Raw genomic sequence first — 15,092 nt, forward strand, 5'->3', positions numbered from 1 at the left:
CGATGAAAATCAAGGTGAGAGAGCCTACAAAAAATCGTGTGCATATAATCGTACAATCTATACCTAAACGATAGAAGATAATGCGGGATAAGTCTTTTCGTAAACCGTAAAAATAATACCACCACTCATCTACATGAAGGAAATTGCTTATTAGCAATCTTTGGACTTTGGGCCAAGATACATGAAGAAAATCCGAGGACTTACTATTAATCTACCTAATCTTGGAACAGTTCCTTTCCATAGTTTAAAGAAACCTTCTTCTGTAACTACTCTATAAGCACAATGTAATGAATTCTTATATTCTGTTTTAGCTCTTAAAGATTGCATTCGAGTTTTAATTACGCTAATTTAGTCAAATAACACCGGTCAGTTTCGTTTCTTCTACGAATCCAAATCACTATAGTCAAAACTTACTCAAATGGCATTGTACAATCTGGTCAGAATATGATAAGATTTATCAGCTCAATTGAAATCTGGGACTGTTCAGAGTATGGATATACTTACAGACCGTTATAACTCCCGCTGTAGCTCCAATACCGAATGTCATCCAACCTGGCATTTGAGTTCCAGGTACTACACTTCCCTGAGCAAGTTGTTTGAGTGTAGAATATGATGAGAATCGAACGGCTGAGTTGGCTCCTTGACGTAGCATCTAATGTGAGTGTAATTATGAGTTTGAGACCGGCAATCTACCGAGAGAAAAATGCTGAATATGAAATAAATCAACTTACAACAGGTCCTACACCTCTATAAATTCCTAACCAACCTTCTTCTTTGATTATAGTTTGTACAGCATGTGAAGTACCTTTGAATTTAGGTTGAGCAAGTTTAGAATCTTCGATCATTTTGGTTCTATTAATAAAATCATTGGTATCAACATTAACAACATCAATGCCACCTTTTGGACTATGCGAGACGTAGATTTGATCATATGAGAGAGATTAATTAGAGTAGAAAGAACCTTTAACCCACTTAATAGTCTCCGAAGGTGTAACAGCAATAATAGCTTCTGACATACCAGCACCTAAACCAGCTAACATTGATCTAGGAGCTGTTAATTTACCTTGATCATCTTTAAGTAAAGATTTGAATTGATCATAAGTTGTAAATCGTACACCTGCTTTAACTGCATTTCCAATAATTACAGGTGTAACTCCTGCATATAATCCTAAAAAACCTCTTTGTTGAATTGTACCTTTTAAAGCTTGATAAGGTGTTAATTGCTACAAAAACAAATTATTTTTTCTATGAGATTTTGTCTCTTTGAACATATGTCAAACTTTTGAAGAACGATCAAGACTCACCTTTCCACCTTCTAAAGCACCAAATTGAAGTTGAGTTTTCAAACTCTCTAGAGGAAAGGTTACGAATGCTTCTGTACCTCCTGCAACTGCTCCTGCAAGTAAAGAAGCAATTGGATTTTCTTTCTCTTTTCCTTTAGCTGTTATTGATGACATTTTATTTGTTGGATGTTATGAACACAGAACCTCTTACGATCAGTTTAGAGGGGGGAAAAGTTTATATAGATTTATGATAAACTGAAGTTGGATCATAAGATTACGAGCTACAAATACTGACTCGGATGATCGATCAAAAATCATAATGATAATTATCTATCAATTGTAATCATAATGATAAGGAAAATTAGAAATATATTGTAATTCAAGTTTATTTACAAGGTTAAAAAAGTGGAGGTAGATCAAAAATCAAAAAGTTAAAATGATTTATTTTGTTAATAGATCTTAAGGAAATTATTATCAGCAATTTAATTAGCTAATATATCTTATTTCATAACCAAAAATCAAATCTGAAATCATGCCAGTTGATAAGAAGAATGGAAAATCAAGATCAAGTCCATATAAAAAACCAAAAGCTAAAATCGAATCAAGCGAAGCTGGACCTTCAAGACCAAGACCAACTCATAAGATACCAACTACAGAACAAAGAAGTACAGATGCTTTACCTGGTTTGAGTAAGCTCAAAGGGCAAATAAGACAAACTAAAAGGTTATTGGCTAAAGTGAGTTTGGAGATATTCTCTCTTGTGCGTGTGTATTGTGTCAGACAATGCAGAAGTCTATCGGATCTCTATTGTCTTTGGGCGCAAGTTTCACCTCTGAATACGTCCAAGCGGTCTCGTTACCTAGACATTGAGACTAGTTTCTAAGAACTCTACTTATAAAAACACGAATGCCTACACGATGCGATACTGACACCGCCTTTCATGGCTTCAGGACACCCTCGAACCTGGATTACGAGTTCAAACTCAACGTAGATTAACGAGTTTAGAGGCTGACTTGGCCAACGCATTAAAGAGGGATGTAGAGAAAAAGAATGGAGCAAAGTATCATATGGTGGGTCATTTCCTATATCCCAGTCTACGGCAATTGTCACGCGACCACTAACTCAATTCTATTAAATAGGTGAAATTCTTTGGTCAGTCGAACTTAATCTACTAATTCAGATTCCTTATCAGGCGATGTGCAGTTTAGCTAATATCCATTTCATGAATATAGAAAGACAAAAATTAGTACGTATAATAAAACGTATACAAAAGAAATTGAAAGATGAAGATAAAAGCGATAAAAAGCGAGCAAAATTAGAAGAAGAATTAAATGATTCAAGAATCATGTTAAATTACGTATTGAATTTCCCGTAAGTTATTTTTACAGGAAGGAATAGAAATTATAGGAATTAATTTTGAATCTTATTTCAGAAATACTGAAAAATATATCTCACTCTTTCCACCTTCTTCGTCAGAGCAAATAAATAAAGATGAAGAATCGGAAGATAAAATAAAATTGAAATTACCACCTTTATTACATCCTATACCAACTTCTAAACAATTAGAAGAAGAATATGATAAACCTTCTAAAAGAAGATATGAGATTTTAATTGAAATTCAAAATTTAATGAAAGATGGTAAATTATCAAATAAACCTGAAGATGACATCAAAAAGGAAAAGAACGTTTCATTATCTCATAATGAAATTTCAATTAAGGGAAATAAGAAAGAAAAAGAGGTTGAAGAAGAAGATGATTTCTTCGAAAATGAAGAATAGTCAGATTCAGACGAAAATGTCCACAAAGGGGATTTATCAGAATCGATCTCTGATACCAATTGCATTCCCGCACATCAAGCGGTATATTAAATTACGCGGAGTATGTATAATCATAATCAAGACAGATAATGCACTGCAGGAACGATATTAAGTTTCTATTGATGAAAAAGCAGCAAGCCTAACCATGCTCATTCCCGTTTATCAAAACAAATGCTATTCCGATTATGGGTTTGCCTTACTGGCAAAATTGGGTATATAAATTACTAGGAAAACGAAACTAACTATAAATCTTACTAAACTTCGAAGGAATCGAAGTAAAAGAGATGGGGTATATGATTATTTTTTGTAAAAAGCTATACTCCGTCGTACAGTCAAGCTATCGGAGCTATATCAAACTTCGATGTTCCAGATCAACAATCAAGAACACCAGCATGGTAATTGTAATTATAAATACCAGTCTGTTCGGAAAATCACAATTTAGCATTTGATTTCAATAGTAGTATACGCTAACGAAAAAACAAAGAGGTACTTACAGAATTACTACCTGATCTTGGTACCCAACATTTATCACTGATATCCAATTTCGATTCACCTTTTTTATAACCACCTGTTAAAGTGAAGAATTCGAAAACTTGTTTTCCTACTCCCATTGGAATTTCAATTGATTGTACACCTGGTTTAACTGTTTTTAAAACAGGTTTATTTTTACCAGAAGTTACTTTTATTACACCTCCTAATTTGGTAAAAGTAGTTACAAATACCGTATCGGATACAATCTAAAAAAAATTTCAGATAAATTAGCTTTTTAACCAAAATATATAAAAATAAATAAATTAACTTACATCCCATCCAGTAGGTTTACTTCCGAAATTATCAGTTTCATCACATTCAGCAGATTTTAAATGAGGTCTATACCAATAAATAATTTGATCTTTTTCAATAATTGGTTTTTTTTTACCTTGTTTAAATGCTTTAATATAAGGTAAACTTAAATCTAACATTGAAAAATGTTCTAAACCATCAGACCATTTTGAAGAACCATCATCTGAATGTAATCCACCCCAATTTCTAATATTATGTGATTCACCATAATCATTCCAAGTTACAATTTCAACATAATTTAAATTTTCACTTAATTCTAAAATTTGATCCCATCTATATTTCCATAAATTTTCAGATTTAAATAACCAATTTTTTGACCAAGGTACTTCTTTTCCGAAATGTGTAAAAAACCAAGAACTAACAGGTGCCATATAAACTTTATTTACTTTTGAAACTACATCAATATAAGCTTTATCTTGAACTGTTGTTAAAGGTTGATCAATTGGTCCATTATCTTTTGATGCCCATGCAGTCCTATAAAAAGAAAAAAAAAAATCTTTTTCATTAGCTCAACTTTCATAAAAAGTTCGAGTAAATCCATAAACTTACCAAGAGAATAATCCACTTAATCCTTTATTATTTGCATTTTCTTGTGTAGGTTGCCAAAATGGAACAGCATAAATATCTTGATTTAAACTTTTTCCAACAGCTTCCCAATCAAATCCATCACCTATAAAACTAGATACAAAAGGTTTATTATCTACTTTAAATTGTGAAGGTAAATTATTATATCTTCTCATCATTTCAGTTACTCCAGTAGTATTATCTACAGTATACCAATTAAAATCAAATGATATAAAACAAACGAAATCTCCAGAAATTTCAGCTGCTTTATAAGCTAAATCTAATTGAGGTTGAGTATAGAAATCTAATCCAATATTTAATGCAAATCCATCAATACCTTTTGATTTTGCTAATGCAATATCTTCTAACCATGAATCAAGTGTATAACCATATACAATACCAATCATAAAATGAGCGAAAACTTTTTTATCTGAATTTTTTGATCCACTACCATGACCAAATCCCCAATGTTGGCTACTAACGGTGACATTTAAATCGGTTGAGATGTTTAATCCTTGCGAACTGATTGTGGACGAAGCGTTTCCAGTGGCAGAGACTGAGCTGGCTGTATTGGTGCTCGTGAGTGATTCAGAGGAAGAAACAAAGGAACCAATAGAGCCCGAAGATTGAGAATTACTTTGAGACAATCCGTAAATACTGGAATCGGTCTGTACAGTAGCGGTAGCGGAAGAAGTGGTAGTAACTGTTGAGTCTTCATCGGAAGCGGCCAAGGCGGCGATTTGAACTTGGGTTGTGGCTGGAGCATCAGTAGATGAAGTGTCAGTCGGTAAAGCATCTACCCAGATTGTTTCTGTCTCGAAAGTCGTTTCGATGACTTGGCGTTCGGCAAGATCTATGATTGGTATATAAGCTAAGTCGTTCAGGTATTGCGGTAAACCAAATCTCTATCGACTCACCTTCATGTCTTACTGCTCTAGACCGTCTTTCATATGAGTTTCCATGTCTATTTGCCAATACAGCAGGTAAAACCTGAAGCAGCGACAAAGCTGCAACAAGTTTCATTTTGCGTCAGGCCCCCCTTGGTCAGGACAAGAGTACGTCGAATCTAGGAGTTTGGATTTTTGTGGGAGAGGTGTATTATGGACAATCAAGCGTAGAAGGTATATCAAGTTCAACTTGACTTTACAGTCTTATATATGTAAAAGAATGACTATAGTCAGAATGACTGAGTGAGGGAAATGCTATGAAGATCCACAAGGAAGATCAATCAAAACAAATCGAACGGGGGAGATGATTAATTGTTTATCGTTTAATTCAACCTCTTTTATACCTTCACTGCCCTCTAAGAGTTCCTTTGAGAGAGGCTCGAGGTGGCCGAGGTATACTGTTAATGATTAGCGCGGAACTTCAAGTTCTTGGCAACGAACACAACAAAAGGCGTTAAACAACAAAAGGCGTCGAGCTAATTAATAAGGAACCGAGAACAAAAAGGAGAAAAGAAATGTAATCGAAGCTAAAAGTAAGGATGGAATGCATAATAAGGTAAAATCAACCTTGTTTATATTTCAGCATATCAGCTGCCATTGTACAACATGAGAGGATGCTCAAAGACAATAGAAGTTTTATGATCGAATGAAATGAAGCTAAAGTGTGCGGTATGGTTTGGTATGTAAGGGAACAAAGAAGGATTAAATTGATGCTCGGACCGTTTTTGTTTGAACAATCGCGCGCCATAATAATTAGGCTGAAACGCGCTTTGGATATACAGCTCTATGTATCTACATACACAACACCAACTTGTTTTACATTGAAGACGCTCAAGCATTTCATCTGCTGTATGGTACCTCGGAGTGCATTGTGCGTATAACTGTGGTCACATACGAGCTGCCCGATCGTTACATTGGAAGGACTATGCATGTTTTGTTGGTCTCAAACCCAGATTGATGCCCTGAGGCTTGCCTCGGTGAAAATAATCGAACGGTCTCAAAGCGCCTCGATCGCTTCAAGCGCTATGCACGGAGACCGGATAAAAAAAATGCCTCCGTCACGATCATTTCTTTTCTTCCTCGGTAATCTGCCCATCACCTCGACGAGTAACAATCTTATCAACTATTCCAAAATTTACAGCTTCGTCCGCTGTCATATAATAATCTCTTTCTAAAGCTTTTTCGAATCTCTCTCTAGCGTTTTCTCGAGCTTCATCTGATTTCGTACAATGATCAGCGTATATATCTGTTAAAGCAGACCGTATACGTAAAATCTCTTTAGCATGTAAAGCTATATCTGTTGCTTGACCTTGAGCACCTCCGGACGGTTCTGAACAATAGGCATGAAGCGTTTAGCATCTGTTATGGTCGATTGCGTGAGAAATCGGCTCACGATGTATCATAACGCTACTGTTCTTTAAAGCATATCTATGACCCTTCTCCCCACCTGCTAATAACAAACTGCCCATACTTGCTGCTTGACCCAAACAGAAGGTATGTACAGGCGGGGAAATGTATTGCATTGTATCGTATATTGCCAAGCCTGAAGTGACAACACCTCCGGGTGAGTTTATATATAGCTTGATCGGTCGAGCGGGGTCTTCTGCTTCCAGGAACAAGAGTTGGGCTGTTAGTAGAGTTGAATCGACCGAATTAACCTGTGAAAAAGCAAGTGAACAAAGTCAGAGCGAGCCATTCATGATGCAAATGCCAAGTTGAGGTTTGCCTGAAGGTAATAGCTGTTCATGTTCAGAGTAGTATAACACTTACAGGTCCTAAGAATATCACTCGCTCCTTCAGTAGCCTAGAGTATATATCATAACTCCTTTCTCCCCTTGCCTAAGAAGGACGGCTTAGTCAGCTAATATAGCTCTGTCTTGAAGTACACCAGCAGCGTCCTCCTGTGATCAGATGATGGAACTCACAGTTTGCTCCACGACTATTGGTACCAGACTATCTCTGACCACGGGGTTGGATGCTGGATCTGAGCTTATCTGAGAGGTATAGTCGTTTAGACTTGGCAGGAAACCAAAGGCTCGGCTGGGTATGAGCCTCGAAGGCCCAGCTACGCTAAGAGCCGGCCGCAGGAGGGAAGTAGCTATTCGTGACATGCTTAATTACTTGGACTCTATAGATCGTAGGAGTTTATATCAGTTTAATAGCACTCCTATAGCATTCTTCTTCGTACAGCTACGAAGTGGAGGAAAGATGCTGACTCACCACGTGGTGGAGACTCTATAGATCTGCCACAAACAATAATTCCGTCACCATAGAGGGACTTCCTAGGCGTGGGAGATTTCGGAATGGTCCGCTAAATGTTAATGAGTTAACATCAAATCAAACGTAAAGCATAGAAGACAAGGACAGTTACGAACAAATCATTAATCGTAGATTTATACTATTGTTATTACTCAATCCTACAAATCACCACTCAATTGTCGATAATCAAAATGTCCATGCTTCTCAGATCTGCTCCTCTTCGAGCCGCTAGAGCTCTCCCAAAGGCTAACCAAGTTAGAAATGTCCACTTCGAGAATGTCGTTGACCAGTAAGTGGATTTCAGATTGGAATGGTAGTATTCCTACAAATGAAGTAGAATAGAAAGGATTCGACAGATTATGGTATCTGTGGAATGATTATTAATTGCCATTTGTTCGCGTAGCACTATCCCAACCAACGTTACCAACAAACCATGGTTAGCAGCTAAGATGATTGTCTTCACTGTTCTCGGATTCGGTACTCCCTTCTACGCTGCCAGATGGCAAATGTGAGTAATTTTACCCAAATATGAGTTCCAATCCGCTACGAAGGGAATTCTGCCTCACCGTGCTTGGAATCAGCGGATTTGTGCTGATAGATGAAATCGTATGTTAATAGCCAAAAATCTTCTGGTGGAGCATAAACTCTTTCATTAGATATTGGAGGAGATAAATGACGAATCAAATATCAGTTAGAATAGGCAGTTCACGGCGCAGCGCTATTTCAATGATCATAATGAATTCGATATATGGATACAACTCCTTTTCGAGGCAGGAAGTCACGCGATCAACGGAAGATTTGCAATATCTGCACGTCTTAGATAAGGATTCACCTTTCAAATGACATTACTTGTTTTTCTTACTGACGTCGTGCTGTGCATGTTCTGCTACTAAGCTAATACACAGGACTTGAGGAAGGCGAAGACTCAATGATGACATCAAGGATCCTTTGATAATTTTTGCGTACTCAGTATGACGCAAGAACACCAACTAAAGTCTCGACCCTATGACGATCAACCTTTGTTCGATCTCCTTTTATATCACTGCCTTCTTTACCTTCGATTCACTCAGCGCTTTTGGCTATGATACTTAGTCTCACTCCAGGTCAGACAGCTATAAAAGACTGCCTGCTCTCACTTGATGTCCCCTCAATCTTTATGATTGTTTCTTATCTTTTTGTCTTATAGCTTAGATCAAACAAGCTTGCAGAAAGTTTTTATTTTTTAACTGTTTATCAAACTGAATTACAAATCATGTCAGACAAGATCACTCAGCCTAATAACACTGCTGGTCTTGATGGAATCTGTCGCTGGGACAGCAACGTCAATCTTACTTCAGACAAACTGACGCTCGATGCTGGCTTCCAATTACTTGGACCTGAGGACAGATGGCCAGATGATAACAAATCAGCTATGACAGATGCTCTTTATACGGCTCTGGATGTCATTGCTCATTCTACTTTGACGGAATGGGCCACAAGGCACGATTTGTCAAGCATTTCGAACAATCCAGTTGCCTGGAAATCTAGGCAAGACGAATGGAAAGACGGAGTCACAGCAGTTCTGGATGATGCCATACATTACCTGGATGATTGCTACTCTTACCAGATTGGCAAACAGAACTGTCAGATACACCTTAATGAGAGTCAGAATAGCAGACGAATCAAACTTTCCTCCAGTGATGAGCCTAGATTTACTTTCGTAGACTTAGAACGAATTTATAGACTTGGGAAGCGACTTGAAAATGGAAACTTCGAAGAGGATTGGGATCTAATGCAAGAAGCCTATAACCTCAAGTTGAAGAGATTAGGACGAAGTGAAGATCAGCAGCATGACGGCCCTGATTCGTTCGACAATTACTGTTTGAGCAGTAAATTATGTAATCGTGTACTCTCCGATCTGCACCTCAGCCAGACAGCTTATGAAGAAGACTCAATCGAAGACCTTGTCATTCCAATGCAATCCCTCGGCCTTCATCAAACGGATCCGCGTCCTCTGCCTTCCCCACTCAGAATCAAACATCTCTCTGATTGGCAATTTCGAATTGATTCTACTCAACATTCAAGTGGGTCCTGCAGAAAATACAATCCAAGGACATGTGACGAATGGAACATCATGAGGGCTGTCAAAGGGGCCGTCGAGGCCTCCGCTGTGATTAGAAGATTCCAAGCCGGATACAATGAGGATCTGGATCAAATTAGTCTTGGTACTGATGATTTTCAGGAGTATCCCGTCAAAACGACTGATATAGCTAAGATTCTCAGGCGACTCACATCGTTGAATGCAACCTTTAAGCAAGATGGTATACACTATCAATACTTTCAAAAACAGAATAATCGCACTTTAAAATTGATCGATGAGCTAGATGATCAAATGCAAGGCTGCTCTATGCCTAATGGAACCACCTCATATCCTACTTATGGATCTATCGTAAAAACAAGCAAGATCTTACCAAATTCAAGCACATTGAGAACCAAGCAGGACTTTACAAACTTGATGAAAACCCTTGCTAAGACTAAAGGCAGCTTCGAATCACGTTGTCCACCTGACCCCGATGTCAAAAATAGATCCGAAGGGATAAATGATATTGCTCAATACGTTTCAGATTACTATCCTAAGCTGGAACGTCACCCCGACACCGGACAAGAAGTAGGTCATAGGGATGACTCCGATTATCTGGACCTTAACGTTCTCTTATGTTCAGACATCATTGAAGAGATTGACTCAGATTTGAGAACAAGACAATTGGCAACTGGATTTCATAGTTGGAGAGAATCGCGAATCGCCTCCGACCCCCAATCTGCTCAACCATCAAAAAGGAGACGCCACAAGTAATCTGGAGTGCTTTTGATAACGAAGCAGCATTACCATATGAATGTATATACTGTGTGAAAATAGTTTTCATAGTCTATATCTTGTTTCAGAATGAATATATAGGATCATTTCGCTCGAAACAAAACAAACGATCTGTCCATCTGAGCCACGATTCAGTTATTCCTTATCAAGCTGGAACGTCGTATCCACCTATACAAAAGGTATTACGATCCTCCTCAGCGCCATCTTGATCACCTGTCAAAGGTGAATCAACCATGTATATTCTTAGGTATACTTATAAAATTCTAGATACACTACCTCAGTTTTGAATTATTGTCAATGAATATTTCCTCAATGATGTGTTGTACTATCACCGAAAGACTCGCTGCTAAATGTGGTTTGGATCAACCGCTTACCGGATCATTTATTCGTGCTGGTCTGCATGTCCTACGACAAAATCACCTTGGCTACAACGAATGTTTATTGCATTTGCCAGAATCGACTGATTGTAACAGAATTCGTCGTTGCATTGTTACGTACTGTAGATAACTGCCACTCAAGGAGGATGTGATGTACAAGCTCCCGTAATGAATGTAATCTCAATCGCGATCAATAAGATTTACAGATGCTCCCTTGACAGAATGACATTATACAGCTAAACTTCAAAGATTTCTGCGAGAATCAAGACTTCCGTCTGTTCAGTATGAAGACCTGATATAACACAGAACTCGTCTCCTCCATATTCACACACGTTGTACATGATCCATCGAATACACGTAATTTGCTCAACTATGCATTAAATACATTTTAAGGTATTGGACAATAATACCTGACTCGTCTTCTCATTATACTTTTCATTATACTCGAGTTCATTACTAATTGACTCGGACCTATCTTTGTCGTCCCTCAGTTCAAATTGATTATCGTTAATTTCCCGTGCCCATACCCATTCCCATTCCACCAGATAAGAAAGCCATCAATTCCATTTGATTAGGTTCTTTACCCATAGAATTTTTCCATGCTTGAGCTAAATTTGCCCAAGAATCAGGTGAAGATGGGTTAAATTGTGCGATAGGGAATGTATCCAGTGTTAAACCAATACTATTTTCGGTTGGTTGAGGATTAGCATTATTCTGAAGTTGATCATGATTACCTTGTTGGGCAGGATTGTTCGGTTGAAATTGGAGTTGCGCATTGGAAGTGGACGAAGTTGGGAGATTATTTTGGAATTCTTGATTTGTTGGATTGGCTACTGTATTGTTGGAAGGTTTAGATGTATTTTCATCGTCGGAACCCTCGTCCAATGCCATATCTTCTTCGCCTTCTTCTTCTGCATTCTGTACTTGAGATATTGGCTGATGTCCTTTGGATTCGTCACGATCTTCCATCCATGCAGGAGGAGGAGCACGACCAGTACTGGCTGTAGTGGTGGTACTTAGCTGCGATTGCTCATTTGTCCCAGGTCGAGGTGGTAGTGAAGGATTCTGTGGCAAAGTCTGTTGAGCGCTTTGAATACCATTTAGAGAATGACTATTCGCATGTCTTGATTGCTGATCTTGATTATTGTATGAATTTTGAGAAGGCAGATTCGGTGGCAGAGAATGTTGGAAATCATTGAATCCTTGCATAGGTCCAAAGCCAGGTCCTGATCCCGATCCCGGTCCTGATGCGTGTTGATTATTTTGTTGCTGATATCCCACTTCTCTTGATCTACCTGCCCTATTACCCCATCCGTTATCACTCGGTCTTTCAAAACCTCTATTCCTATCTCTAATTGGAGATCTTGATCTTTGCCTATCTCTCCGATTTGGTCCATCATTCTCGTAACTACTTCTTCTTCCCCATGAATTATTACCTCGATCATCAGATTCTCTTCTTACATGTCCTTGATCTCGAATGTGTGGAGGAGGTATATTTGCTCTCATAGGTTCAGCTCTCATAGGTTCCGGTAAATCTGAATATGGCTTTTGAGGAGATCTTCTAGGTATACTCATACCCATACCCATGAAATCGGTTCTTGGCGGTACGCTTGAACCTTGTCCGAACCCATTTTGGGAAGGTATTTGTTGTTGATTTTGTATTGGCATAGGTGGTCCAGCTTCAGCAAGCGAAGCGAATTTAGCTAATGCAGCTGACTGTGATGCGTTCAATGCAGGTCCACCTTGAGGTTCTAGATCTGGATGATTGTTGTGGGTCGGTGTAGGGGAAATGGCATTTTGAGGTAGGAGTGAAACTAGATTACTTAAATTAGGTATATTGAATGTTTGTTTAGCTGGCGCAGGCGATATCTGACCATGTGTTTGAGCTGAGACTTGAGGTTTATTAACACTTGCTAAGATCGCTGCCAAATCCAGATTCGGTATGATCGGAGTTGCACTTGAGCTGCCACTAATAACAATGCGACAATTGTATATCAGCTTCAATGATACTGTTTTAGAATTACAATTGTACTCACTTGGCATTAGGAGATAAGATGGTGTTGGGTGGAGGACTTGGAATTGCTGATTGCGAGATACCGAGTAATTTGGCAACTTCTGGTGGAAGACCTCCTAGCTGGGTTGTTGCCGCCGGAGCTGTTGGAGGGGGATGCGGAGGCGTCGTTGAACCTGTTTCATCGAGGAAAGGCAATAGGTGGGTATGGGAAAAAGGGAGGGAAAAATCAAGTCTCAGTGTACGCTCATTCAATGTATATTCAAAATCGCGAGCACAAGATCAAGTTGGCGCGAAAGATGAAAATAAATAATAGCGAAAGAATGATAGTGGCTCGCCTGGTTATCCGTGCATTTAGAGTTATTATCGATAGTCTCCGACCCAACATCACCTCCACCTTCTTTCAAATCGAAATGGCTGATGGTCATAAGCCGAACACGATTGGGTATACAGACATGCTGCCATCTCAACTGTGTCCTGCTCTTGACCGCTTGAGCATGAGCTATACTCAGCTACCCAATCTAGTGAAGAGGCGATTATGAAGTGTATGTATGGGAGAGACGCGAAAGGCGTGGTGTTTTGATTGAATGCACAGATAACCAGACTTGCCGACGACCATTCTCTTTTCTAGTGATAAAATATATAACGCAAGATGATGCATGCCATCGCAATGTTGTGGTTGATGATAAGATAGGATATATAATCGCAATTCTTTATTCTCCCTACAGAAGTTAGTACATCTGGAATTGTCGATGTGTTCTTTAGGGTTTCTCCAGTAAGGATAATCCCCTTTTGCAATTTGATGTTTTCGTTACTCTCTTTCCCTTTTTGATTATCAAATTGGAAGCCTATGTTCCCCTTCAAGGAAGGTTTTATGCCATGCGCAAATTTGAAACTGAAGAAGCAAACAGAAGAGAATGAACGGGAAGGTGAGAGATTCAAGAAATATTTACCTTTACCAGCACTTCCACTCGAACTCGATCTCCCTGTCGACTTCAACAATGTCGGCATAGTCGACGGTCCAGCCTGCGATCCAGCATTCTGGATTTTCTTCAATAATCGCTCGAGACAATTTTGAGGGAAAGTTGAAGCTTTCGACCAAATATCGACAATTTTCTTGCTTTTCTCTTTACCATCAGTCCATACACTGCCTTTGCCATCGTCCAGTAAACCTTCGATCCAACTATCTACCACACCTTCTAATTTAAGTAATAATCCAGCTTGGGTACCTTTTCCTCTTTCCTTTGTAACTTGCGTTCCGACACCTTTGTTAATTTGAGTCTTGGCTTCACGAGCGATAGCGTCGAACACGTATAAACTTGATATTCTAGATTGACTGGCCGGTGCTAAAGAAGCATTCAACTTGAAAAAGGTAGTCACTATATGGTGATCTTCCTTAACCAGTTCTGAGGATAATGAAGCTAGTTTTTGAACTTTTGATCCCGATAACCGAGGCGCATTGATTGTAGCTGCTAAGAGCTTGTCGAACTCCTGAAGGCAAGTGATCTTTTAGTATACATACAATGTGTAGGGGGAAGAAAGGGGTCGTTACTCACCTTCAAGTCTGCCATTATGCGGTCTATTTCCACTTGTGAACGATGCTTTGATCCATAGAAGCCTCTGCTGCTGGAGTATAATCTCCTCGTCGGCGATAAGTTCAGAGATTGATGATGAGGTATCTGGAATGTGCATTGAAGAAGAAGAGGAAGGATATCGGAATTTGAGTACGAATCTGTATTTGCATTGAGAAAGGAGTAGTCAAGTCGGTGATATCCGGGAATATAGCTTTCAAACGTAAAGTGGCATATATATATTATATTGTGATATTTGATGGTAATGACGTATTGACCAAAGTATGACACGCTTTTGTTTCACGGTTAAAGATAATTCTGAAGGAACTACGAGTATGCTTTTCCAAGTTTAGTCTTTGACTCTTTATAACACTTCATAACACTCATCAATTAGTAACGATAAGACTTCAGCAGTAAACGACTTTCATCATGACTGTAAGCTGTTAACCCTTATTTGAGGAAGGCTCAGAAGTCGAAGCTGATCTTCCTTTGAAATTCCATTCGCATAGCTTTACTATACCCGTGAGTTCATTTGAAGGTCTTAACTCACCTTCCGTCATTGACCA

General features: G+C 38.7%; 7 protein-coding genes across 7 annotated transcripts; 3 read left to right on the forward strand and 4 right to left on the reverse strand.

Annotated features, from left to right (window-relative positions):
• Positions 1 to 63: 63 nt before the first annotated feature.
• Positions 64 to 1,457, reverse strand: I206_104865 (uncharacterized protein; the record flags this gene model as incomplete). Its single annotated transcript, XM_019154169.1, has 7 exons — positions 64 to 129; positions 205 to 343; positions 415 to 433; positions 505 to 652; positions 732 to 852; positions 973 to 1,223; positions 1,305 to 1,457. 7 exons carry the CDS (start codon positions 1,455 to 1,457, stop codon positions 64 to 66), a joined length of 897 nt encoding a protein of 298 aa, XP_019012909.1.
• A 358-nt stretch (positions 1,458 to 1,815) lies between these two features.
• Positions 1,816 to 3,061, forward strand: I206_104866 (uncharacterized protein; the record flags this gene model as incomplete). Its single annotated transcript, XM_019154170.1, has 5 exons — positions 1,816 to 2,019; positions 2,234 to 2,353; positions 2,423 to 2,435; positions 2,516 to 2,654; positions 2,716 to 3,061. 5 exons carry the CDS (start codon positions 1,816 to 1,818, stop codon positions 3,059 to 3,061), a joined length of 822 nt encoding a protein of 273 aa, XP_019012910.1.
• Positions 3,062 to 3,471: 410 nt separating this feature from the next.
• On the reverse strand, positions 3,472 to 5,530 carry I206_104867 (uncharacterized protein; the record flags this gene model as incomplete). Its single annotated transcript, XM_019154171.1, has 5 exons — positions 3,472 to 3,519; positions 3,619 to 3,837; positions 3,904 to 4,417; positions 4,493 to 5,360; positions 5,425 to 5,530. The coding sequence occupies 5 exons, from the start codon at positions 5,528 to 5,530 to the stop codon at positions 3,472 to 3,474; spliced, it is 1,755 nt and encodes a 584-aa protein (XP_019012911.1).
• A 988-nt stretch (positions 5,531 to 6,518) lies between these two features.
• I206_104868 (ATP-dependent Clp endopeptidase, proteolytic subunit ClpP) lies at positions 6,519 to 7,565 on the reverse strand (the record flags this gene model as incomplete). Its single annotated transcript, XM_019154172.1, has 4 exons — positions 6,519 to 6,784; positions 6,848 to 7,112; positions 7,225 to 7,293; positions 7,380 to 7,565. 4 exons carry the CDS (start codon positions 7,563 to 7,565, stop codon positions 6,519 to 6,521), a joined length of 786 nt encoding a protein of 261 aa, XP_019012912.1.
• Positions 7,566 to 7,904: 339 nt separating this feature from the next.
• I206_104869 (uncharacterized protein) lies at positions 7,905 to 8,356 on the forward strand (the record flags this gene model as incomplete). Its single annotated transcript, XM_019154173.1, has 3 exons — positions 7,905 to 8,002; positions 8,117 to 8,221; positions 8,332 to 8,356. 3 exons carry the CDS (start codon positions 7,905 to 7,907, stop codon positions 8,354 to 8,356), a joined length of 228 nt encoding a protein of 75 aa, XP_019012913.1.
• Positions 8,357 to 8,965: 609 nt separating this feature from the next.
• I206_104870 (uncharacterized protein) lies at positions 8,966 to 10,546 on the forward strand (the record flags this gene model as incomplete). The annotated part of the gene is made up of 1 exon (XM_019154174.1): positions 8,966 to 10,546. One exon carries the CDS (start codon positions 8,966 to 8,968, stop codon positions 10,544 to 10,546), a length of 1,581 nt encoding a protein of 526 aa, XP_019012914.1.
• A 905-nt stretch (positions 10,547 to 11,451) lies between these two features.
• I206_104871 (uncharacterized protein) lies at positions 11,452 to 14,526 on the reverse strand (the record flags this gene model as incomplete). The annotated part of the gene is made up of 4 exons (XM_019154175.1): positions 11,452 to 12,913; positions 12,981 to 13,131; positions 13,909 to 14,446; positions 14,512 to 14,526. 4 exons carry the CDS (start codon positions 14,524 to 14,526, stop codon positions 11,452 to 11,454), a joined length of 2,166 nt encoding a protein of 721 aa, XP_019012915.1.
• Positions 14,527 to 15,092: the final 566 nt, after the last annotated feature.

The sequence above is a fragment of the Kwoniella pini genome, chromosome 6, assembly GCF_000512605.2.
Source record: "Kwoniella pini CBS 10737 chromosome 6, complete sequence".
NCBI lineage: Eukaryota > Fungi > Basidiomycota > Tremellomycetes > Tremellales > Cryptococcaceae > Kwoniella > Kwoniella pini.